General features: G+C 30.5%; 1 protein-coding gene across 1 annotated transcript in view; it reads left to right on the forward strand.

The window, feature by feature from the left end:
- The first annotated feature begins 14808 nt into the window (after positions 1–14808).
- Positions 14809–26841, forward strand: part of LOC111626958 (probable elongator complex protein 3) — a 54650-nt gene continuing 42617 nt past the window's right edge. Inside the window, exon 1 of the mRNA XM_023370500.1 lies at positions 14809–15185. Coding sequence (XP_023226268.1) covers positions 15155–15185 — 31 coding nt within the window. The 5' untranslated portion in view covers positions 14809–15154. The remainder of the gene's footprint in view (positions 15186–26841) is intronic.

Here is a 26841-nt window from a genome sequence, read left to right on the forward strand (position 1 = left end):
TTTTGCTGGATTGACAAAGGTGTAATTTTTAACTTACAAGTTAGTTTATTAAAATTTAGTCTCCTCAGACATTTAGACACTTGTCCCACTCTTCAAACAAGGTAAGTGATGGAGCCTCATAGAATGAGCTTGGCTGCAGTTTGAACTAGTTGGCAACCAATTGTATATCATCATCATCCTTTGTAAGTCACCATCTCTGTAGATGCTTCTTAAGATGTGACAAATCTAGATTGTATGCAGGACAGAAAAGAATCTCCCATCTATGGTGCTGAACAAATGTAGTGGTATGCAGGAATGTATTATCATGTAGCAAACACATGGCTTTGGTTAACATGATAATTCATTTGGACTTTATAGCCATCTCTAACTTTGTCAGTCTCATAATAACACTGTGTATTTATAGTCTCTCCCTTTGCTAATCAGTTCAGCAACAACAGCTCACATCTATTTAAAAAAAAAGCATATCTTTTCTAGCAGATGGTACAGTTCAGAACTTCTTTGGTAGGAGTGATCTCATGTTTCCACTCTAAACTGACTTGGTGACCTTCACAAATAAATTGGTGGCACAAGTTTCACAACCTGTGAAAACATGACAGGAATTGCTCACCATTCCATTCATACCTCTGTAGATTCTATAGAGATAGTGTTATCTGATCCACCTTTTGTGCAGAAAAATGCACTTGGGAACCCACATGGTATCCCAGTTGCTAATGGATCACAGAGTGCATCATTTCTGTGCTGATATTCAATTGTATAGTAAAGCAAGCTCTATTATGCTGATATATCTATTCACCTGTATCAGTATGTTGACAGCATGCACACTGTTATTGGTGATAGCTTTTCACTGTTGATTGGGATGAGGAAGATCCTTAATACTGGAACATCCTCCATTGTGTCAACTTACATATTGGAAGAGAACATCAGTTCTGTGTAAACTGACAACACCAATGAAAAACTGTTGACTCAGAGGTACACGATGGTAAATGTCCATCAATTGACATCTTTCAGCTTTCAAAAATTGTATTACAACTGGCTAAGATGACTTGGAAATACTGTATCCATGTTACTAGTATGCAATTTCAACATGTTCTGCATAGCAACTAACAAAAAAATATCTTCCATATTCCAAAACCGTGTTGTATCTTTATATCTGTTTAAAAACTGCAATGTAGCACAGTAATCAACACAACAATATTAAGGTTTCTTTCTATTAATAGAAAGAAACCTTAATACTAATTGTACATAAAATGGTATTAATATTCCAACACTAACGAATAAGATACAAAGAAGATAAGGACAGAATAATTATAAAGAACATAAAGAAAAAGAAGAACTTTACCACATGTCCATCATAATCCTTTGTGACACCTCAAGAACTCTACTGTAACTAAGTATGTAAGAGAAAAAATCCTGTATATTGTTAATACCTACATGTCGAGTACACTAATGGTGTTGTTTTTTTATAGTCTTCAAAGTATAGTAGAATTTAAATAAGACAGTCTATGTCTGAAGCGTGAAGAAGTGAGATTAAATATTCAACCTGGTATCTGAAATAATCAAGTATATAGAGTATGATTCCCGTTGGAAAAAATGCATACAGAGAAGGAATTTTTTAAAAAATGTTGACTGAGGAGGGGCAAAAACGGAGCCCGAAACGTGTATAGAAACGCGTCTCAACAAAAGCTGGAATAAATGAATGAGTTATGCCATGTGTTGATTACTGTGCTACATTGCAGTTTTTTAACAAAAACAACTTAATAAATAACAATANACAATGAGAAAGAATAATAAAAGATAAATCTAAAAACTATCTATTGGCATTACACATAAATACGTTTAATTGATGAGTACTTTTGACAGCATAAAACCACAATTTTCAGATAAAATGTTAGAAATCTACAGATAGAACACAATTTCAAATTGCTCTTTGCACGAACATAAATATTAGATATAAAAATACAAAATGAGAACAATTATTATTTCTTACATCTGTATAGAAAAGTATTTCTACAGAAATAGAGATCAGAAATTTATTTCAAAAACAGTTAGTTTACTGATTACATAGAATAACATAGTTAGTGAGATTACTCTAGAATAGTTCTTCTTAACGTAAGGTACACAAATCTTTCCTGGAAGGCATCATTTTCTATAGAGACTTTTTAAATATTTGGGTTGTTCAAATGAAAATGACAATTCCATCATAATGGAATTGTCATAACAGAACAACAACAAACTAGTTTATTAAACATGTAGCAAACTATATACTGGATAAAGAATTAAGTTAAAAATTACACCTTTTGTCAATCCAGCAAAAATTTAATATAATAAAAATGTTTTCAATCGTTTTAAATGTTTAAACGTGCTTATACACATTGCATGAGCATTCATGACACCATAAAAAAGTTGCATTAAATTCTTTAGATAGCTGAGCAACAAGGATACCGGAGAGGGGAAATAGAGAGGCTTATTACATCCTTCCAAACCACAACATGACATTCTCCTAGAGTAGACCACACAAAAAGAATGGTGCTAAATTACATTCCATTTTTAAACAACATACATAGAAAAATATTGCCAAGGCTAATAATCTTCATATTGTATACCGATGTAATCCCTCTATTTTCAAGCATTTAAGAAATGATAAAACAAAGGAGGATCAGAATTCAAGGACAGGTGTTTATTCGGTGACTTTACATGACCAGAGGTTCGATTCTGACCTTGTTTATGTAGGTGCAACTATGTGCAATTTAAAACAAAGGTTCTATGAACACAGATATACAATCAATAAGAATCTTGACAGCACTGTACTAGTGACATATGCAAGACAACAGGATGTTAATGTCCATTGGGATCAGGCAGCTATTATCAAAACAATGAAGAATAGACACACAGTGAAACAGCTTGAGAAATTGGAAATATACAAGGTGCACTTGAGAACTAATTGTATAAACCACAGAGATGAGGATGCATCATCTACCGCTTGGAGATCATTTTACAATAATTAATTATACTAAGACAATATTATATAAGGATACACTACTCAAAAACCTTTTAAACTGCAGCCAAATTTATCATCAATTTCAAACGTTTTCGGTCATCTTTAATGACCTTTATCAAGAATGAACGAAAAGTTTAAAAGGTTTTTGAGTAGTGTATCCTTGTTATGAAATGCAGTCTACGAAGAGATGCAATATTATATATTGCATTTATACTTTTTCCTTATGATATTTTATTTATCCATATTTAATCTGCAAGGACATCTTCCATTAATTTTTATTTTTATATTTATACCATATTCATTTTCTGTTCTATTTTTCTGTAACTGATGAAGATTGTTTAAAATGATTGAAAACATTTTTATTATATTAAATTTTTGCTGGATTGACAAAGGTGTAATTTTTAACTTACAAGTTAGTTTATTAAAATTTAGTCTCCTCAGACATTTAGACACTTGTCCCACTCTTCAAACAAGGTAAGTGATGGAGCCTCATAGAATGAGCTTGGCTGCAGTTTGAACTAGTTGGCAACCAATTGTATATCATCATCATCCTTTGTAAGTCACCATCTCTGTAGATGCTTCTTAAGATGTGACAAATCTAGATTGTATGCAGGACAGAAAAGAATCTCCCATCTATGGTGCTGAACAAATGTAGTGGTATGCAGGAATGTATTATCATGTAGCAAACACATGGCTTTGGTTAACATGATAATTCATTTGGACTTTATAGCCATCTCTAACTTTGTCAGTCTCATAATAACACTGTGTATTTATAGTCTCTCCCTTTGCTAATCAGTTCAGCAACAACAGCTCACATCTATTTAAAAAAAAAGCATATCTTTTCTAGCAGATGGTACAGTTCAGAACTTCTTTGGTAGGAGTGATCTCATGTTTCCACTCTAAACTGACTTGGTGACCTTCACAAATAAATTGGTGGCACAAGTTTCACAACCTGTGAAAACATGACAGGAATTGCTCACCATTCCATTCATACCTCTGTAGATTCTATAGAGATAGTGTTATCTGATCCACCTTTTGTGCAGAAAAATGCACTTGGGAACCCACATGGTATCCCAGTTGCTAATGGATCACAGAGTGCATCATTTCTGTGCTGATATTCAATTGTATAGTAAAGCAAGCTCTATTATGCTGATATATCTATTCACCTGTATCAGTATGTTGACAGCATGCACACTGTTATTGGTGATAGCTTTTCACTGTTGATTGGGATGAGGAAGATCCTTAATACTGGAACATCCTCCATTGTGTCAACTTACATATTGGAAGAGAACATCAGTTCTGTGTAAACTGACAACACCAATGAAAAACTGTTGACTCAGAGGTACACGATGGTAAATGTCCATCAATTGACATCTTTCAGCTTTCAAAAATTGTATTACAACTGGCTAAGATGACTTGGAAATACTGTATCCATGTTACTAGTATGCAATTTCAACATGTTCTGCATAGCAACTAACAAAAAAATATCTTCCATATTCCAAAACCGTGTTGTATCTTTATATCTGTTTAAAAACTGCAATGTAGCACAGTAATCAACACAACAATATTAAGGTTTCTTTCTATTAATAGAAAGAAACCTTAATACTAATTGTACATAAAATGGTATTAATATTCCAACACTAACGAATAAGATACAAAGAAGATAAGGACAGAATAATTATAAAGAACATAAAGAAAAAGAAGAACTTTACCACATGTCCATCATAATCCTTTGTGACACCTCAAGAACTCTACTGTGACTGAGTATGTAAGAGAAAAAATCCTGTATATTGTTAATACCTACATGTTGAGTACACTAATGGTGTTGTTTTTTTATAGTCTTCAAAGTATAGTAGAATTTAAATAAGACAGTCTATGTCTGAAGCGTGAAGAAGTGAGATTAAATATTCAACCTGGTATCTGAAATAATCAAGTATATAGAGTAAGATTCCCGTTCGGGAAAAAAAATACATACAGAGAAGAAAATTTTTTAAAAAATGGTATGTCGCGTCTTACTTGTATATACCAAAGAAATATACTTTTATTTTTGCGGTTTTAATTCATATGTCGGGTTATAGTATGTATATAATTGGTTTTTATATGTTTTAGTTGACTGAGGAGGGGCAAAAACAGAGCCCGAAACGTGTATAGAAACGCGTCTCAATAAAAGCTGGAATAAATGAATGAGTTATGCCATGTGTTGATTACTGTGCTACATTGCAGTTTTTAAACAGATCAACAAAAGCTGGAATAAATGAATGAGTTATGCCATGTGTTGATTACTGTGCTACATTGCAGTTTTTAAACAGAAAAAAAATATCTGTATCAGTAAAAAACAACCATGTGTTACACTGATGTGCACCTAGGCAGGAATCAGCCACTATGCAGCACTGCTATTGGCAATAGCCAATGCATCAAATTACTACTTTCACTTTCATTTGAACAGCCCAAAAATACATTTAATTAGTAACAGAAATGTATTAAAAAAAATGTTTATTTATTGCCTAGCTAATGGTATTTTTGAGCTCTTTCCTAAAAATATAAATTGCTGTTATTGATCTAGTTTCTCTCTCTTTTTTTTTTCTTTTTTTTGTTTTATTGCTTTCTATAAGTACAGCAAAACTTTGCTAATTCAGAATCTTCCAACTCAGACAAGTTTTTTGAAAAATTGTACGTTAATTTAAAATTTCTTGACAATAAAAAAGAATTATAATTAATAAATGTTTTCAATATCTGGAAGTCTTTATCATATCCTGCATTATATTATTGTAGTCAGTAATTTATTAAAAGATATACATTTTTTTTTAACTCTTTCCACCCTGTGGACACTAAGAGGGCCTCTTTTTAACAATCCCATTATGGATTTGGCCAGGCCCACAATGGGGCAGCTGGGTGGTGAGGGGTGAGTCTGACATATCTGGATGGACCACACCCCGAAAAATTCCTTAAGCTATTCTGACTTGTCCAGATTCAATCTAGGGTCCCCCTGAGCAGTAGGCTGCCACCTCGCCCACTTGGCCATCCAGTCATCATAAAATATAAAAACTATACATTACTGTCATGAAACTTTGAGCACATTTCTCATAATAAATTCAGAAATATAACCTATTAAAGATGAGTAAAACTTCTTTATAGAGATTATCATAATAAATTACTGCACTGTGTATCCACCTTCTTGTTTTCCACATCAGAAAAATTATCTCACTAAGTTGGATTTTCATAAACTCAGACAACAACTTTCAGCCTTATTAGTGAGAGTTAGCAGGGGTTTAATATCGTTTATAAGTCTGCAAGATCAAATTTCTTTTGTTCATTGTTTTATTACATCCAATATACCATATATCAGCACATAATTACATGTTGACAATGTTCCTTGCATTATATAAACACCATATTTTTAGTTACCTTTTTATAGAATGGAAAATACTTGATAACAAACATCATTAAAACATACTTTTAACTTTTTATGCTTTTAAACTTTCATGAAGTCATTCATCATTGCAAAATAAACAAGTGAGTGCCAAAAGATACTCTGAATCTATACTTTTTACTCTTCCCATGTAAAGATTGTTTATACCAGAAATCCAATCATTTTTGCTAGAGATAAAAATCTTATCTCACTTGTCTCTCCTTAGTAAGTTGAATTTCATAATAAATTTCCATCCCTTGATCATAATGCAGATAACTCACAATAAGCATTCCATGCATATTGTGAGTTATGTGCAATGCGAGTTATAAGTGCAACATATGAGTTATATTACAAGAAAATCTCAGCTAAATATTGACAAAGGTGTAATTTTTAACTTACAAGTTAGTTTATTAAAATTTAGTCTCCTCAGACATTTAGACACTTGTCCCACTCTTCAAACAAGGTAAGTGATGGAGCCTCATAGAATGAGCTTGGCTGCAGTTTGAACTAGTTGGCAACCAATTGTATATCATCATCATCCTTTGTAAGTCACCATCTCTGTAGATGCTTCTTAAGATGTGACAAATCTAGATTGTATGCAGGACAGAAAAGAATCTCCCATCTATGGTGCTGAACAAATGTAGTGGTATGCAGGAATGTATTATCATGTAGCAAACACATGGCTTTGGTTAACATGATAATTCATTTGGACTTTATAGCCATCTCTAACTTTGTCAGTCTCATAATAACACTGTGTATTTATAGTCTCTCCCTTTGCTAATCAGTTCAGCAACAACAGCTCACATCTATTTAAAAAAAAAGCATATCTTTTCTAGCAGATGGTACAGTTCAGAACTTCTTTGGTAGGAGTGATCTCATGTTTCCACTCTAAACTGACTTGGTGACCTTCACAAATAAATTGGTGGCACAAGTTTCACAACCTGTGAAAACATGACAGGAATTGCTCACCATTCCATTCATACCTCTGTAGATTCTATAGAGATAGTGTTATCTGATCCACCTTTTGTGCAGAAAAATGCACTTGGGAACCCACATGGTATCCCAGTTGCTAATGGATCACAGAGTGCATCATTTCTGTGCTGATATTCAATTGTATAGTAAAGCAAGCTCTATTATGCTGATATATCTATTCACCTGTATCAGTATGTTGACAGCATGCACACTGTTATTGGTGATAGCTTTTCACTGTTGATTGGGATGAGGAAGATCCTTAATACTGGAACATCCTCCATTGTGTCAACTTACATATTGGAAGAGAACATCAGTTCTGTGTAAACTGACAACACCAATGAAAAACTGTTGACTCAGAGGTACACGATGGTAAATGTCCATCAATTGACATCTTTCAGCTTTCAAAAATTGTATTACAACTGGCTAAGATGACTTGGAAATACTGTATCCATGTTACTAGTATGCAATTTCAACATGTTCTGCATAGCAACTAACAAAAAAATATCTTCCATATTCCAAAACCGTGTTGTATCTTTATATCTGTTTAAAAACTGCAATGTAGCACAGTAATCAACACAACAATATTAAGGTTTCTTTCTATTAATAGAAAGAAACCTTAATACTAATTGTACATAAAATGGTATTAATATTCCAACACTAACGAATAAGATACAAAGAAGATAAGGACAGAATAATTATAAAGAACATAAAGAAAAAGAAGAACTTTACCACATGTCCATCATAATCCTTTGTGACACCTCAAGAACTCTACTGTGACTGAGTATGTAAGAGAAAAAATCCTGTATATTGTTAATACCTACATGTTGAGTACACTAATGGTGTTGTTTTTTTATAGTCTTCAAAGTATAGTAGAATTTAAATAAGACAGTCTATGTCTGAAGCGTGAAGAAGTGAGATTAAATATTCAACCTGGTATCTGAAATAATCAAGTATATAGAGTAAGATTCCCGTTCGGGAAAAAAATACATACAGAGAAGAAATTTTTTAAAAAATGGTNAAATGCTTTTTTTTAAAAGGTTAACAGGACTATTCATAATAATTGAGGAAAAAAATTTTTTCCTCAATTATTATGAATAGTTCTAACTTCTTTTAAAAACTAAATGGAACGATTTCTTCGCATTCTTCATTTATGTAAATGCAATACATCATTTGCTTTTACTGTATATATAATGTAATTTCATTTACTTAACGCTGACACTTTACCAAATATTTATAATTCGAATGTTAATTTATAAATCTCTGATTTACAGTTCTTTTCGATTTCATTAAATGAATATAATTTTAAAAAATACCTACTACATTGTAAACAATTACATCATTCGAATACGAAATTCCCTCCTCTCCCTCATAGCAGACGATTTAACTTTATTGAAGCGCCATCTATTGCTCAAACAATATTCAAAATTCGCACTAATATAACTCGTACTAAATTATCATTATGTAAGCATTTATTATTTTCGTGTAAAATTTGCTATTATTAATGATGTATATATAAAAGCATCAATCAATTCATAACTATTTTCATCGCCGTTATTCAATAAAGAAATTTAAGAGAATCAGAAATCCAGTTTTGCGTCATTTACAAGATATTTACATAAATCTGCAGCTTATTGGACTTGATTAAAATGACACTATTAATTCTCCAGAGAGTATTTTCTGTGTTCTTTACGACGAAAATATTACAAAATTATACGTCAGGAAGACTATATACGCCTGAGAAATTAATAGAAACACTATTGCTTTTATTATTTATTTTTTATTCGTTTGTCCGTTCCACCCTCTGGGAGCTGAAGGGCTTGATAAAAGGGCCTTTTATCAAGCTCTTCGTAAATTCCGGCAGTCCTGTTGTGGGCCTGGCTGAATAGCCAGGCCCACAATAGGGCTGACGGATAGTGAAGGTCTAGGCCCGACATATCCGATACAGACATACTGAAAAAATTCCTGAAGTTTTTAAATCTATCCGGATTCGTTTCCAGGTTAAACGTCTCATATCCGAGCCGTTACAAACGACTGTACAACATAAAATTTAATTAAAAAGAATAAACATGAATGAATAAAAAATACACTGCTCAAAATAATTAGGGACTATAGTATTAAAATTATCGATGAAGCATTAATGAAACATCAATCACCGACACCGTTATATTAAAAATAAAATAGTGAATGAAATCATAACAATGAACAATATAAAAATACAATATTCGGGTATCGATAGGTTCATGTAATTGTTCGTTGGCTGCCGTTGATGTTCGTTACGTTTTTTTGAACTAAATGGGACAGAAACTAAATTCCTTCGGGCCTTACCTCCTCGTGGTGCCTCCAGGAACTTTCATGTCATTCTGGTGGTAGTGACATTCGAATAGAAGTTTGCATTTGAACATTGAACCGGTATTCTTTAATACGCAAATGCAAACCGCTAAGAAACCAATTACTCGGTCGAATGACCAATCACGAGTAGGTACTGGAATGACAAGAATGTGAACAAAGCGGGGTTATATTTTCTCCTCCAATGTGTTTGCAGAACTTAGTGATCTTTGCTGCAGTGTCTCGGTGGGGTTTTCTCATGTTAGTGCTGCGGTGTGTTCAAACTAACAGAAACATACACGCGAATTCCAAAGTAGGAGGCATCATTTGTAGGCACAATTTTGCCTCGGCTTTGAGCACGCTCTTTTCCATTGGTATTAAACCTAAGCGTCCTAGAGTTGTAAGAGAGCTGAGGACGTAGTTGATGCAAAACTAAAGTGGCCATCATTTCTGATACGAACGCCTGTATCTCTTCTAATTTATCAGATCAAATTTGATATTTTCTGTGGAGGAAATCGACCTTTCTCGGTTTGGTCTATGTAATTTTCTTTGGGAGTCTGTAAGATTAGTCTGCTTCTCGTCGATAAGAATAACAGCTTAAGAAGCATGTTGAAACTTGGGGCCTTTGCTTGCAGGCAGAAAGTTCCTCTGTGTCGTTGGAATTGACTCCTTGCCCAAGCCTGTAAAATTTTTGATAGTGATCCTGGGGCAAAAATGTGATCTTTCTCAGATCGTTAAAAAGTTTGGGCTCAAAAAAACCGAGCACTGGAAATTCTTTTTTAAATCTTTTTGGCCATTATGATCAATGACTGGTTCTGGCAGTCTACAGTACTTCGGTGAGAGTATTTCGAGATCTGAATGTCGGCTTTTTTGGGATTGATCAGGTTGACTGTTAAGATCCAGTTTTTTTATATTTTAGATAATTGCTCTGGACCAGGGGTGGCCAACTTTTGTGTGTATAACATCTACTTTTTATCTTAAAAATGTGTCGCGATCGATTTGTTGTAGGCACAGTCTAAGTGGCGAGCGGCCGGACGGCCGAGCGGTCAAGGTGGCAGCCTACCGCTCTGGGGGACCCGGGTTCGAATCCGAACGGGTCGAAAAATCCCCAGGAATTTTTCGGGGTGGTCTGTTCGGATATGTCGGGCCCCGTCCCTCACCACCCGGCAGCCCCATTGTGGGCCTGGCCGAACTCATAATGGACTTGCAAAAAGAGGCCCTCTTAGTGCCCACAGGGCGGAAAGAGTTTAAAAAAAAAGTTTAAGTGGCGGGGGAGGTGTGAAATACATACTATGTTTAGATAGGTAAGAAAAGCCACAATTTAATTTAAAACATGAAGAAAAGGTACTTATATTTTAAACAGAAGAAAAATTGAAACTCAATGTTGTCACTTTCGGGACCACCACTTCACCCCTCCTCTCTCTGTCCCTCTTCCTGCCTTTGTGCTTTTCGGTTTTACGACCCTTTGTCTACATTTCTTATTCCCCGATTGCACATGGACCAACAATACCGCATCTGAGGGAGGACGCGGAGGTCCGATATCACTACAGTTGCGTTTGCGCGTTATCACGCGTTGCGTTCGGTTACAAGTGTAACACATTAAGTCAAGACATCGTGAGCGATCGACCAAAATTGGCTTCGCGATCGACTTGTTTGCCACCCCTACTCTAGACTACTCAATTTTAGGTTAATTTCAAGTCAAAACGTTTTGCTATATCCTTGCGATAAAAATATTGCCGATTAGAAGTTCATAGCTTTAATTACATGCGAGTATTTATTATTATTTATACTTATATTGTATATATTTAAACCGTATTTGTATTTTTATGTTTACAATTATTAAACACATCAGTAGTAGAGAAATAATACTGGACAAAAAATAGAGAAACGACCAAAAATTGAAAAATCTTAAAAAATCACAAAAATTGCATGTTTTTTTGAAATAAAGTGCTAAAGTGCCATTTAAGTAAATTTTTTAAACCACATTTGGCAGGTTAAAAGTTTAGGAGCATTTTTCCCGTACATTATATATATACACATATATATATATATATATATTTGTATGGTGTTGAATCCTTTCCGAAACTCATAAAGCATAATATGCCTGATATGCTTTTTATCTAAAGACATTTCAAGTTGATTTTATTCAAACAAAATGTGAAGTATGAGGTGCGATAAAAAAGTTTCGAGACTGGAAGTGTAAAAAGAAAACAACATACTTTATTTAACTTTGACAGTCATCACCTTCAAAATAGTCTCATCGTTGCACCGATTCTAGCGTTTCTGCTAAAAAAGAAATGCTCAAACGGGATTTCCTCTCTGGAAGCACCAATCTTGAAGGGTGCCAGGCACCAACTGCGATACGCGCTGGATGTCTTTTCTGAAATTTAAGTTGAAACGACACCATTTTGACACAGTGACCCTTCAACTTGAATTTCCTCTTTTGGAAAAAGTCACAGGGATCATCACAAGTTTGCCGACGTTTGCTGAATCCCCACAGACTTGAACACACTGCGCCTTTTTCTTGGGGATTAAGAACCAAGCGTGGGCACAAACTTTGCTGCAATGTGACGCATGTTAAATTCAGCGTCAAGTTTGCCTGAACTGTTCCACGCAACACATTGACCTTAGCAACAATGTTCTTAATGGTTATCTGACTATCCTCCTGCACGACATCGAATGTTCTCAACAGTTCCGGGATTGTGGAGGGTTGGCCTGACTTTTCCTCGTCCTCTAGTGACGTTCGCCCCTTTTGAAGCGCACGTGCCACTAGAAACACGTTATTCATTGCCGTAGACTTCCCGAAGCATTTCAAGAGTCTATATTACTTATTTCTCCAATTTCATACAAAATTTGATGTTAGCTCTCTGCTCCAGTTTTAGATCCACGATGAGATCTCAAAGGTGTACTAGAAAGTCGATGGAAATCTATAGTAACACAATCTCCAACCAACATAGCATATTTCCACTTTGTATACTGAATCAAGAACACGTGACTCTCTCGCTGCATGCAGGTTATCTTGGAACTTTTTGATTGCACCTCATAAAAACATCGTTGCCAAGTCTCAACCAGCAGCTCCCCTTAGAAAGAAAAGAATTCTCCCTAGAAATCATACCAGATTTAGTTGCATTTGAATTTCTAAATATCTTCTATACAGGCATGAATTGGAATATTTTAATTAGTCACCTGGTATTCTGTACAGTAGTTTTCATTTTATATTACTTTATATTGCTGTTTTAAGAGATTTTACTATAATCTGAATGAATTTCAAATACCATGCTTAGAAATGTTGACAGACTTATAACTCAGCCATGTGTACTTCATATTTAAAAATTTTATTGACTTACATCAAAGCCTTTTAAAAATAAAACTCTTTTGTAAGGAAACATTTGTGCTTGAAACAATATTAACACACCTGTATTTGCTTTAACTTGCTTACTAATAAACTATGGAATAGCTTATTTAATATTTTATTTAAATATATATATTTTTAATAATTCAAAAATTAATGCAATAAAAATGTACTTTGAATGGAATATTTGTACAATAAAAATTCAAATTTCTTCAGCTGTATCAAAAATCTTATAATAGACACTATTAGAATAAGTCAATTTTAAAATTAAAATATATAAACATATTTTAATAGAATTAAATTGAAAATGGCCAAACATATTTGTTAAAACAAATATTTTTAATTTCAATATTTTCCCAAAACCATAGAATATATAAAATTCAAATTCAGATAAATTTATATTCATTCAACTTTGATAAATATTTTGAATTTAACATAACCATTAAATTAACATTGATAATCGTTTTTGTTATTGAATCATACAAAATTTTGTCTTCAGTGTTACATACCCTTTAGAATTGTCTTTCAAATGATCAAACTGTTTCATTAATGACAAGTTATTTACAATAATATTATTTGTCATAAAAAAATTATGTAAAATTGGCAACCATTTTTTTTTTACATGTTTTGTTGTTTACAACGTTTTTATAATAATATATTTCTGAAATATTCTGTTATATTCTTACTTTAATTGAATTTTCCATTTTCATATTTTACAATTCGATATAAATCCTTTTGATATGTATAAATTACATACTTATAAACATTTTTTTACATTTAATTTTAAGAAATACTTAAATTATACTTATTGAAACTAAGCTTTTTGATTAATGAAATTACCAATATTCAAATAATTTAAAGGAATTAACACAAAATATGAATTATTCAAATAGAGTAATACATAAACAATCCTATCTCATCAAATATTATTTAAATTCACTTAAATCTTTGTACATTAATTTCAGATAGTAAAATATCTGAAATTATTTTATCTGTAATAATTACAATACTTAGGAACATATGTAGTGTACTTACAAAAGTTCAAACAGAACAATCACAATATTATACTGTATATATAATATACAAAGCAATATGCTAAAAATATATTGATTTTAGAAAACTGATTATTTTTATTTTAAAATATCAATCATTTCATTCTAATTAATATAATAAATTGAATTAAATAGTAAAGTTAAAAAGCAATTTTTCAAAACATTGCATGAAATGGATTATCATCATCTATTTATTCTTAATATATTATACAATATCATCAAAGATTCATATTGCACATTAAAAAAACAAAAATAAATGAATTTTAAAATGTACCATACTTAAACAGGGATGTTGGATATTCTTAGCAATGAAAACTTTTTTTTTTTTTTAATTTTTTGTTCAAAGATTTGACTCCATCTTCTTAAATTCTTACGGAATAAAACATATCCATAGTTGGAAGCCAGTTTATTATTATCACAGAATCCGTATTATTAATCGAAGAAATCATTTTTGTCCACACCTGACGGAATCGCAGTCGGTGAAGAAGGAAAAGATGCAATTGCCATAGTTGTTATAGCAAATGAGGAAGAGAGCTGCCAGAAACACAAAGCTACAGATCGTACAAGGCTTTCGTTCCAAAAAGAAACCGGTTAAATACAGTACCATAAACATAACATGATTTTGAAGAAGAGCTGGATTTATCGGTTTTGGAATCAATAACAACGGAATTAACCACTGAAGACAATACATCATTCGTACAACTCTATCACCCAGTCCCTTTCACAAAACCATCTTCTATTGACGTCACATAATGTCGTATATATGTTATTCCTTACCGTAGTTTCGAATTAAATAAAAAAAATTTAATTTAAATAATTTATCACAGTTTTTAAATGTTTTAAAATAGTTTTTATTGCATTAAATTAAAAAAATAGTTAAAAGTTATATAAATTGAATTTCGTTGTTGTCGAATTTGAAATGCGAAAGTAACACTAGAAACAAGTGACTTATGATATGGTGTGGAAACACGTGTTAAAGACAGTTTTATATAATTTATGTATATTACATTTATAAATCTTATTTATTTCATTTAAAATAGAAAAACATGGGGAAAAACAAAAGGAAAAATAATAAAGGTAAGTTTCTATTACAATATTATAAAGATATTGATAAAACGACAATTTTTATATAGTGTTTTAAACTAAGGGTAAATATTAAATTTTGATTCATATTTAAAATTTAAATTAAATTTCTTATCTTAATTACTTATATTGCAGTTATATAGATATAAGGGTTACCCGTTTCTAAAGGGTTGGTAAGCACTGTATGAGTAGAAAATTCTGGGAGATAATCTTAAAATATAATAAATAGAAGAAACAATTAATTTTACTTCATCTTCATTGACCAAATATCTCCAACAGCATGGTGTGGATACTTCACTTAGGCTTGGAAAAATAGCAGCAACTAACATCTTGTTTTTAAAACTATTTAATAAACATAATAAACATAATAATAACATAATAAAAAAACATAATACTGAATAAAATGTGAATCAGAAAAAGTGATACACCCTGTGTATTTTCAAGCACAATGTTCCTCTTCAATATTTCAAATTTCAATGAACCATTATAACTCACCTTATTTTCACACCGGCCCTCTCAGTATCCACAGAATGGAATGAGTAAAAAAAAAGCATATTTCCATAAAAAAGCATGTTTGTTAGCTCTCTGCTTTGTCCTCTGGGGAGCAAGCCCCTTCACAAAGTAAAAAGAAATGTCAATTAAAATAATTAAAACTTATGATTGAACTTATTATTTGGTTATAATGTAACTGATTCCCCAAAATATTTCCTTCTTAATACTTACAGCAGATGAGCCTGTTTACTAACTTGTAATTAAGTAGAATTGGGATTTACCTTCAGATAATGTTATCTGACATTGATTAAAGCAACCAGTAATGTTTTTAATAACAAAAAAAAAAAAGAAAAAGTAGTAGTAAGACTGATTAATTCAAGATGATTGAATCCAGGAAGCATTTTCTTAGCTCTTAAAAATCAACTGGACAAGCGTCTTTGCAGTTAGGTATGCCACAAATAACTGTTAGAGGGTGGTTCGTAATCATCATTGTTTGCATTCCTATAAACTGCAGATTTATAGTATTTGATTTATAGCTGGACAATAAACCTCACTGTTGCCCAAGACACTTTGTTGAAAGTTTGGAGTTGATGAAAGTTATCTTTGGAAATGAAGATTTAATGATAAAGCAATATTTTTTGTATAAGGAAGGATAAATAATCATAACAAAAGAGTAATGAGATTAAAAATCCTCACATCATTCAAGAAATTGAAAAATATACAGTTGACTCCCCCTATAACACGGGTTCCTATAGTTCAGATTCCTATATCACGGTGAAAAAATTGCGACAGTATTCATACAAACATGCTAAAAAAACTCCTATAATTCAGTAAAACATCATCACCAACTCGTGTTGTGATAGGATTGCACAAACTGTTGAGTTTAAACGAGCACGGACCTACCAAAAACCATTTATTATTTAACGCCCATAAAAATTATATTTATATTAATGATGTCTCTAAAGTTCAGCAAATTTTTCACAAAAAAAAATAATTTATTGGGAAGCATGCAAGCACCATTCGATGACAATTTCCACGACGAAAACAAGCTTAAGCAATGGCATAGTTGAACAGTGCACACTTGGTAAGTAATCCTACAATTTTTTGTTTATAGCATAGTTTATATGGATTATTCCCAAAAAATTATACATATTTTGGAAATGTTGAGTCGAATTAGTCTAGAATCGGATTAATTTTATGGAAGAAACCTTTCAAACAGCCGTAGTCCGTAAACTGCATATGTGCTGGGCTGTGATTGGCTGGACTCCTAGAAGCTGGATTCATAAAAACAGGAATGTATCTACTGTGTTATAGGGTGGTCGACTGCAGTCTAAAGCAGGGGTGGCTAACCTATGGCATGTGGGAGAAATCTTCTGGCATGTAACTTGTTATATGATTTCAGTTTATCACCCAAGTTTTCAATCATCCATTTGGTTTATCATCTGATCATCCTTTTTTCAATCATCATCTACATTTATTCTAATTAAAGCATTTCCATTTCATTTCTTTAAATATTGTTATTCGAAGTCTAAAACTTTTGCGCACACAAATATTTTTAAAGATAATTATGCTCACTAAATGGCACATGGATTCAAAAAGGTTGCCATCCTTGGTCTAAATGCAAATATCAAGTATGCTTCATCATGTTTGGAACTTTAAAACTCTTTTTCTTTGCGAATAAAGCAGGGCAGTGGTGACGTATCTGGATATACTACATTCATGAGCATCTTATACTAGAATAAACAACATACAAATGCTGCATAAGCAACTTCAATTACAAATTGGCTGTGTGTGATAAAGAAGTAGAGATATTCTGGGATACTTCATCACTCATAAAAGAATGTAACAATAGTTCTAAAATTAGAAAATTACAGTAAATTTACATTTTAATTATCTCTAAATACCTGTGTGTTAATAGAAGCAAAGCAGTTTCACTAAACTCTGCTTGGATTCTCATGCTTCATATAATAAATGCCATTAAAATTGTTAATAATCTGATAAAAGTTTTATACTAAATTTATTTTTATTTTATTTGTATTTTCACTCTTTGTTATGTCATCCATGTGTGTTGTGCATATATGCTTAATATGTATCAATGGTTCAAAAATGTTCTAAAAAATATTCTTGTATTTTTTTTCCAATGTTTGAAATGCTAATAATTCTTAGCAAGTTGAAAACATTTCATTAATAAAAAATATTTATAAGATATATAAAATATAGAAGATAGAAAATGTCTTCATTTTTGCTCTTTTCAATACCTAACATACAGTCTTCCTTAGCAAAGACGTTTCATTGTAGGCTATGACTGCTACAATATGCAAAACAGTTTAAAATGTTTACTGATGATAAGCCACAAAAAACTTGTAAAAATTGTATACTTAATCTAAAAATGGCAGACAGTATATTACAATATATATATAAAATACAGAAGATACAAAAATTCTTCATTTCTGCCCTTTCCGAAAAAGATGTTTTTGTATCTTCTGTATTTTATATATATTGTAAATATACTATCTGCCATTTTTAAATTAAGTATACAAAAAGTATTTATATTTAGCATTGCTTTTAGTCCATTTAAGTATTACTAATTTTATTTAATTTCATTAAATTATAATTGTAAGTAATGACAATAATTTTCATATAATGGACAAATTATATTAATATATATTAATATTNAAAGGTCATCTCTGCAGTGAAGAATGGTTGTTCCAGGTGATTGGACATGGCAAGCAAGCAAGATACGACTAGTATTTGTAATGAAATTTTATTTTATTAAATTGTAATTTCTGCCAGCCCTTTTTTACAAGAAAATGTTATATTTTTAATTGTGTTGGAATTGTCACCTGTGGACATTTTAGACTATTTTACATAGAGCTGTAGCCTACAAAGAAAGGTCATCTCTGCAGTGAAGAATGGTTGTTCCAGGTGATTGGACATGGCAAGCAAGCAAGATACGACTAGTATTTGTAATGAAATTTTATTTTATTAAATTGTAATTTCTGCCAGCCCTTTTTTACAAGAAAATGTTATATTTTTAATTGTGTTGGAATTGTCACCTGTGGACATTTTAGACTATTTTACATAGAGCTGTAGCCTACAAAGAAAGGTCATCTCTGCAGTGAAGAATGGTTGTTCCAGGTGATTGGACATGGCAAGCAAGCAAGATACGACTAGTATTTGTAATGAAATTTTATTTTATTAAATTGTAATTTCTGCCAGCCCTTTTTTACAAGAAAATGTTATATTTTTAATTGTGTTGGAATTGTCACCTGTGGACATTTTAGACTATTTTACATAGAGCTGTAGCCTACAAAGAAAGGTCATCTCTGCAGTGAAGAATGGTTGTTCCAGGTGATTGGACATGGCAAGCAAGCAAGATACGACTAGTATTTGTAATGAAATTTTATTTTATTAAATTGTAATTTCTGCCAGCCCTTTTTTACAAGAAAATGTTATATTTTTAATTGTGTTGGAATTGTCACCTGTGGACATTTTAGACTATTTTACATAGAGCTGTAGCCTACAAAGAAAGGTCATCTCTGCAGTGAAGAATGGTTGTTCCAGGTGATTGGACATGGCAAGCAAGCAAGATACGACTAGTATTTGTAATGAAATTTTATTTTATTAAATTGTAATTTCTGCCAGCCCTTTTTTACAAGAAAATGTTATATTTTTAATTGTGTTGGAATTGTCACCTGTGGACATTTTAGACTATTTTACATAGAGCTGTAGCCTACAAAGAAAGGTCATCTCTGCAGTGAAGAATGGTTGTTCCAGGTGATTGGACATGGCAAGCAAGCAAGATACGACTAGTATTTGTAATGAAATTTTATTTTATTAAATTGTAATTTCTGCCAGCCCTTTTTTACAAGAAAATGTTATATTTTTAATTGTGTTGGAATTGTCACCTGTGGACATTTTAGACTATTTTACATAGAGCTGTAGCCTACAAAGAAAGGTCATCTCTGCAGTGAAGAATGGTTGTTCCAGGTGATTGGACATGGCAAGCAAGCAAGATACGACTAGTATTTGTAATGAAATTTTATTTTATTAAATTGTAATTTCTGCCAGCCCTTTTTTACAAGAAAATGTTATATTTTTAATTGTGTTGGAATTGTCACCTGTGGACATTTTAGACTATTTTACATAGAGCTGTAGCCTACAAAGAAAGGTCATCTCTGCAGTGAAGAATGGTTGTTCCAGGTGATTGGACATGGCAAGCAAGCAAGATACGACTAGTATTTGTAATGAAATTTTATTTTATTAAATTGTAATTTCTGCCAGCCCTTTTTTACAAGAAAATGTTATATTTTTAATTGTGTTGGAATTGTCACCTGTGGACATTTTAGACTATTTTACATAGAGCTGTAGCCTACAAAGAAAGGTCATCTCTGCAGTGAAGAATGGTTGTTCCAGGTGATTGGACATGGCAAGCAAGCAAGATACGACTAGTATTTGTAATGAAATTTTATTTTATTAAATTGTAATTTCTGCCAGCCCTTTTTTACAATAAAATTATGCTGTTTGTTTTAAGAAACGATAGAACAATCAGATTGAAATTATCAATATAAAAAGTAAACTGGTTAAGTCGTGTATTGTTGATTGAAATAAAAGAATTTTTGTTTTTTAAATATCGAACCAGTCGAAATGAAATAATGTTTTAGATTATTTTAAATGGTGAAATACAATAAAATAGTAATCTGATTTAATTTTTCAATTTTTTTCCTAAATTATTTTTTGCTGATAATTTATTAATATTTGCGATTTCATACACATCACATACATGACATAACGGATTGTTTGAATGTTGAATATACATATATTTTTATATGTAATTGAACAGTATTTTAACGTGAGGATCAAATAGAATCTGGTTTATAAACGACAACATATTTAATTAAGGAAATAGAATCTTGAAATCTTAAAAGCTATTTTATAATTAATAATTTACAAATAAATTTAAAATTTCAGGAAATCATTCAATTTAATACTAAGCCAAACTTATGAATGCTATTGAATGAAGAATCATTTATTATTCGTAGCACAATAATATATATATTTTTCAACTAAAGTATTAAAAATTTAATAAATCTGAAAAAAAAAATTTGTTCTGATCTGTAGATTACAGGATACACAACATAACTCTTTAAACATAGTTATAACTTTATGTCTATCAACGATAAATTTATGTATATTTTTCCAGCAAAATGTTATCAATTTTATATATTTTGTCTCATAAGTTCCCAAAAATAGTTATAAAAATGCAATTTTATGTAATGAAATACTACTTTCTAAATACATTTTCAACTAATTTAACGCCGTCTAATTTACCGTGAAATTAATATTCATAGCTAAAATTATTAAAATACCAATAAATAAAATAACTTTTTTTAATTTTAAGAAATTAAGATCAGAATGAACACTAAAAATATAATTCGCTAAATAACTACAATTTACTTTAAAACTTATATATTTGATTTCAATAATATAAATATGAATATATTTGTTATAAAATACAAGTAGATGTAATTATCAAAATTTATCATAACCTTTATTTCGTATTATTCAGATTTAAATGTACTATAGTCATTATTTTCGACACATTGTTGCATTAACAATCTAGCTCAGTTATTCTGCGTTGTCTGAGAAATGTATATACAATATTTTGAAAAATTATCATATATCCATCTTTTAATATGTAAAAGTGAATATCATTTATCCGTTAAATTTTAGAAATTTATGCCAAAGAAATATATATTTTTTTATTCGATTGCGATTTCCATAAGGAAAAATTCGAATACAAATTCACATTTCACTAATGAAAATGTGTCAAACTTTATTAAACTAATCTGTGTCATTTATTTTATTTTGAAAAAAATATTAATTCTGACTTTCTCTAAAGGTGATACAAAGAAATATATATTTTTTATCATATCTGTTACATCACCTCATACAGTATATGTAGACTTTGATATACTTTTATATCTCTACTTTAATAACTTTACTAAAAATGGCGGTATAAATTATAAACCAATCAATGCGGATAAGTAAATTTTGGAAATTAAAGCCCCTTATCTTTTAAATAAATTTAAAATGTCAATTTCTTCAACAAATTGAAATTTTTCCACACTGTTTTAAATGTGTTGGAAAAATAGCAATATAATCATACCTCAATAGATCAGACAGTTTTCACAAAGCAGTAATTTAAAATTTCTTAAGTTCTTACAGTAATTTACAATTTGTTGACAGTAGGAAATTATAATGAGTGTTTTGATCGGAAGTCTTTACAACACTTTACATTATATTACTGTAGTCAGTAAGTTATTAAAGACTGTACTGTACATTGCTGTATATTTTACTGTCATGAAATTTTTTAGCTCATTTCCTGTAATAATAAATTCAGCAGTATAATTTCAGCTCAGTAAAACTTCTGTATAGAGCTGATCATAATAAATTATTCTACTGTATATTCATCATCTCATTTTCCATATCATTGGAGAAACAACCTGTTAACTTGGCTAGCCATCACTGAATTAGTGGGGTTTACTATAATTTTAATTTCTTTAAAATAATAATGTTTTTTAGAACTTAATTAGGTTAATCTAAACCAGTTGCAAAAAGTTTTATAACTGTCTGTTTACATCTGTTTCTCTTTTATTTTATTGCTTTTAGGTCAAAGTGTACCTAGGTAACCCCAATGGTGGCGCTTCTGACTGTTCGTGCTCCCGACAGACTCCACCCGAAGGGGAGCCACCGGCAGGCTGCTGACTGCCTAACGTCACTAGTTATTGATTCATGGTAGTTCTTGAACAAAATAATAATAAAAAAAAGGAAACGTCTACTAAAAGTATAGTTAATCTAACCGAACCTAACCAAAGTGCCACCATTGGGGTTACCTAGGTATACTTTAACTTTCTTTTATATTAATTATAATGTCATAAGAAAATTGATTTAAGATATGGATTATATTTAATATATTTATTAAGCTTAGTATAAAATTATATAGGAAATGAAAGGTAAGTTTGTTGTCATTATTTAGAATATAAATATTTTAGTCTAAATGAGTAAAAAAGTTTCCAAACTGAAAAATTAATGCTACAGAAAAACTAATGTAAATAAGAAGGTTCAAAATTAGTTTCTGTTGTGAAACACAAGTTATTTTTATAGTAGATTGTTTTAATTAAGTGACTCAGTTCTTATAACATACCTAGTATTTGTAATATCTGAGATTTGTGTATATTTTTAGTTATTCAAAAAATGAAATATTTGGATTTGTTTAGTTTTGATTTAATATATAAATATTTTTTGTTTAAAAATCTTAAATGCTGATAAATGTAAAATTTCTGTATGAACTTGTATCTATATTATTTTTATCATTAAAGATGCATTTTTTGAAATATACTTTTGGTTTTTGCAATAGTTTGCTTTATTACTTTTGAATTCAAATTAATTAAAGAGAATTCTTATCAGCCAAATGATTGCAGTAAGGAATTGGGGTACTTTACTGTTACTAAGATATTAATAACTAAATTTGTAATTTGGTACTATATGTACACATTAGGTGCCATCTTTTATTAAATTTAATAATTATAATTTAATTAATATTTAACAAATAATTTAGAGTATACCAGAAGAAAAGAATCAGCCCAAATCAGGACTCAAAGCTGCAACTCCTGTTTACCGTGCAGATGTGTTGCCAGCAATGCTACCCAGACCTCTGTCTAATCCTTCACTCTAAAAATACTTAATTTTAGATATAAACATCCATGGTTACTTAAGGCACCAACTTTAATTATTAATAGCAGCAGTAAAGTAGCTAGATTCATTACAGCAATTATTTGGCTTATTATCAAAAACATTGTGGTTTGAGATTCTTATAGAGAATTCTAATTGTTGAAATGAAAAAATGTTTTAGTTATCAATTTAATCTATGCTATAAATTTAATTAATAGCCTTTATCTAAAAAACTGAGACTAATTCAAAAATTAATCAATCTTTATTATGTATAAAGGAGTGGATCCTGTTGCAAAAGATGCTATCGAATAGTACAGAAAATTAATGGTTTTATAAAATAATTATATCATATATTTACATGATCATTATTTTATCTTATGACACAATTTAATGTGTGATTAACTTAGATATCTGTATAAAACTTATAATTTTAATTGTTGTAATTTGTTCAAATTTGATATATTTCAAAAAACTGGGTACTTAATTATATACCACTCACCAAATAAACCATTACCAGTTCATAACCAAACAGAAAAATTCTTGTATATAATGTTCAAATTTGTTCTGAAAATTACTTTTTGAAGTTAATTTAAGGATATTTTGAAGACCATTTGAAATATAAATAGATGTTACTGCTTGACATTTTGTAAAAATATGATATATTGAATGGTTTTTGCTTTTACACTGGTAGAAACTACCCTTTAATATTTTTTAATATGGAACAGTTGCTACTGGTATAAAAGTAACAATGAGTCTCAAATTACTCTAGAAGGAATTTTTGATAATACAGTATTACTGGTAACTCTGATTCAAAGATAATATAAAGTGACATTTTCATATTCAAATAAATGTTACTTTATGCATAGAATTATATACACCTATCCCTCTTTTTACATGGTCAATTCTTTTACATGAGTAACAAAATATAGTTTATTTGCCATCCATAAATAAAATATTCTATGATAAAATGAGTAATCTAATTTAAAAATAAAATGAAACTTTAGAGCTACCTATCTTTGTCAAACAAAATTATACTCAATCCAGTTTTCTTTTATTCACTTAATGCATGCAGAACACAATTGTCATGCTGATGATCTACTAAGATTTGTTGCAAGTTCACGAGTTATTCATCAATTTTTATCAATTTTTTCCTGAAATTTCTTTTCATTAACAGCTTTTGGGTGGCCTTATGTTTTCTATCCTTAGTAATTCAGTTTAAAATTTTCTGAACAAAACTTTCAAAACCAGATTTGACATGCCCAACATTTAGGATCATCTTCTCCATACACACTATGAGTACCTTTTATTGTTTGTATAATGTTACATCCTTTATGAAACTTAAAAGTACACAATATGCCTGATATGCATTTTATCTACAGACATTTCGATTTGATTTTATGCAAACAAAATGTGAAGTAAAGTTTTAAAATAAGCTTCTATACAAAGAATACAATATCATATTAGCAGTAACATATATTTTACAGCTATAATAATTATATGTAAATAAAAATTTACACTACAGATCTATATCAGAATCACCCTCAGCAAGAAAATAACAAATTCACCAACACCTTATTTGTTAATAAAAACATATTTATGTTAAGTAAAGGTGCCTGTTAAAGCCACGTTAATTAAAATTTCTTCTATCTGTATAAAGGAATTGTCGTAATTAATTTCATGCATTAATCAAATCCCACATCAAGCAAGAGATACCTGTATTATGTTACTGTATAGATTAATCCAATTTACAACTTCGTTAAAACAAGAAATAACTATAAAATGATTATATCACTATGCCAAAAAATTTAAAACAGGAAAATAATAAACTTTTATTTTCGATGCCACATTTAGTTTGACATACTGAATATTTATACTCAATGATAAATTATTGTTATTATTTTGAATTACTTTTTAAATGTTTCTCATTGGAATTCATAAAATTTCTTTTGGAAATCATTTATTTATCTATTTATTGCTTAACAGATTGAGATGATATTAAAAATTAACAATGCAATTTTATTTTATCTAAAAATCTGAAAATTTTATGTGAAGCTGATAAAATGATGATTACATTTAGAGCAACTATAGATAAAATAAATGCATAACAATATGGAAAAAAGTGTATGTTAGACATTCTGAACATAAATTATTAATTATTGAACTGTACTGAAGAATAAAGTACTGTATAATTTTTATCATTCAGTTGATCGGGAACATCTGTCTCCAAAAGAAAGATATTTCTAAGAAATAACAGCATTCATACTGCTTTTTTCTTTCTCTCAAAAGTAAAGAAAAACAAAAATCTAATTGGTATAAAGACAAATCAGAACTTTCTGTTATTGACTATGACACTAATTATAAAAAGGGGAAAGGAGTCAAAAAATTTCTGGTGGTTCAAGGAATACAAAAAAAAGTTTAAGTAAAATTATTGAAGTTGGATAAAACATTTTGGTGGTTAGTATGAAAATGGACTATTTGTGTCTAAATAAGACAGACAGACAAACAGAAACATTATGGATAGTTCTATTTCTCTAGTATTGAGAAAAAGGAATTAGATAAGAAACAAGAAGTTGATATATCCATACACAATGATAGATATGCATGGATTGTCATACTATATGATTTTACAAAATGATAGAAAGGAATTAAGCTTTCTCTATCATCTATAATATCTGTAGTAATGTTTTTCAATTAAAATAAACTAATAATTTGTATAAGTATATGAGCATTGTCACTTTCTTTCTTCTGTATTCACAAGTTGCTCTTTATAAAGGTGTATCACAAAAAAAAAATAGTTGAAAGCTCTGTTTTGTCTTGAAAACATTAGATGTAGTGAAACCTCACAATTTTATTTTATATATACAGTGGAACCTTGCTTAATGAGTGCCTCTCATAATGAATAATTTGCCTAACAAGCAAAGAAATTGTTTTAAAAAAATGACTCACTTAACAAGTGACGAGAAGAGGGGAAGTCCCAGATTGAGTGCATGTTACATCAGTCTGTGTTTAGCACTCGTTCTGCTAGCATCTTAGTGTCGCTTGTGATCACACATTTTTCCAAACAAATATTACATATAATAGATATATATATAGTACATACTACATACTGAGTATATATAAAAAAAAATTGTTTAAGTAGATGGGAGCTGCAGTAAGGGTTTAGAAGAAATGTATGCTGCTCATGAGCTGAAATTCGGCCATCATGACTACATATTACTAATTTGCATATCATTAGTAATATTATTTTAGAACCTAGTGAACTGGTGGTTATGGAGTATGTTGATACTTATCAGGTTTAAATTTTGCATCTGCATAAGAAAAAATGCATGCAGTCTACTGGAAACATGCAAAGTTTATTGCAGTCCACATCTAGAGAAGTTACTCCTTACCTATATAGAATGTGTATTTATTTAGGTTTTTACTT

This window comes from Centruroides sculpturatus, unplaced genomic scaffold (genome assembly GCF_000671375.1).
Source record: "Centruroides sculpturatus isolate CEXI.00-Female unplaced genomic scaffold, Cexi_2.0 scaffold531, whole genome shotgun sequence".
NCBI lineage: Eukaryota > Metazoa > Arthropoda > Arachnida > Scorpiones > Buthidae > Centruroides > Centruroides sculpturatus.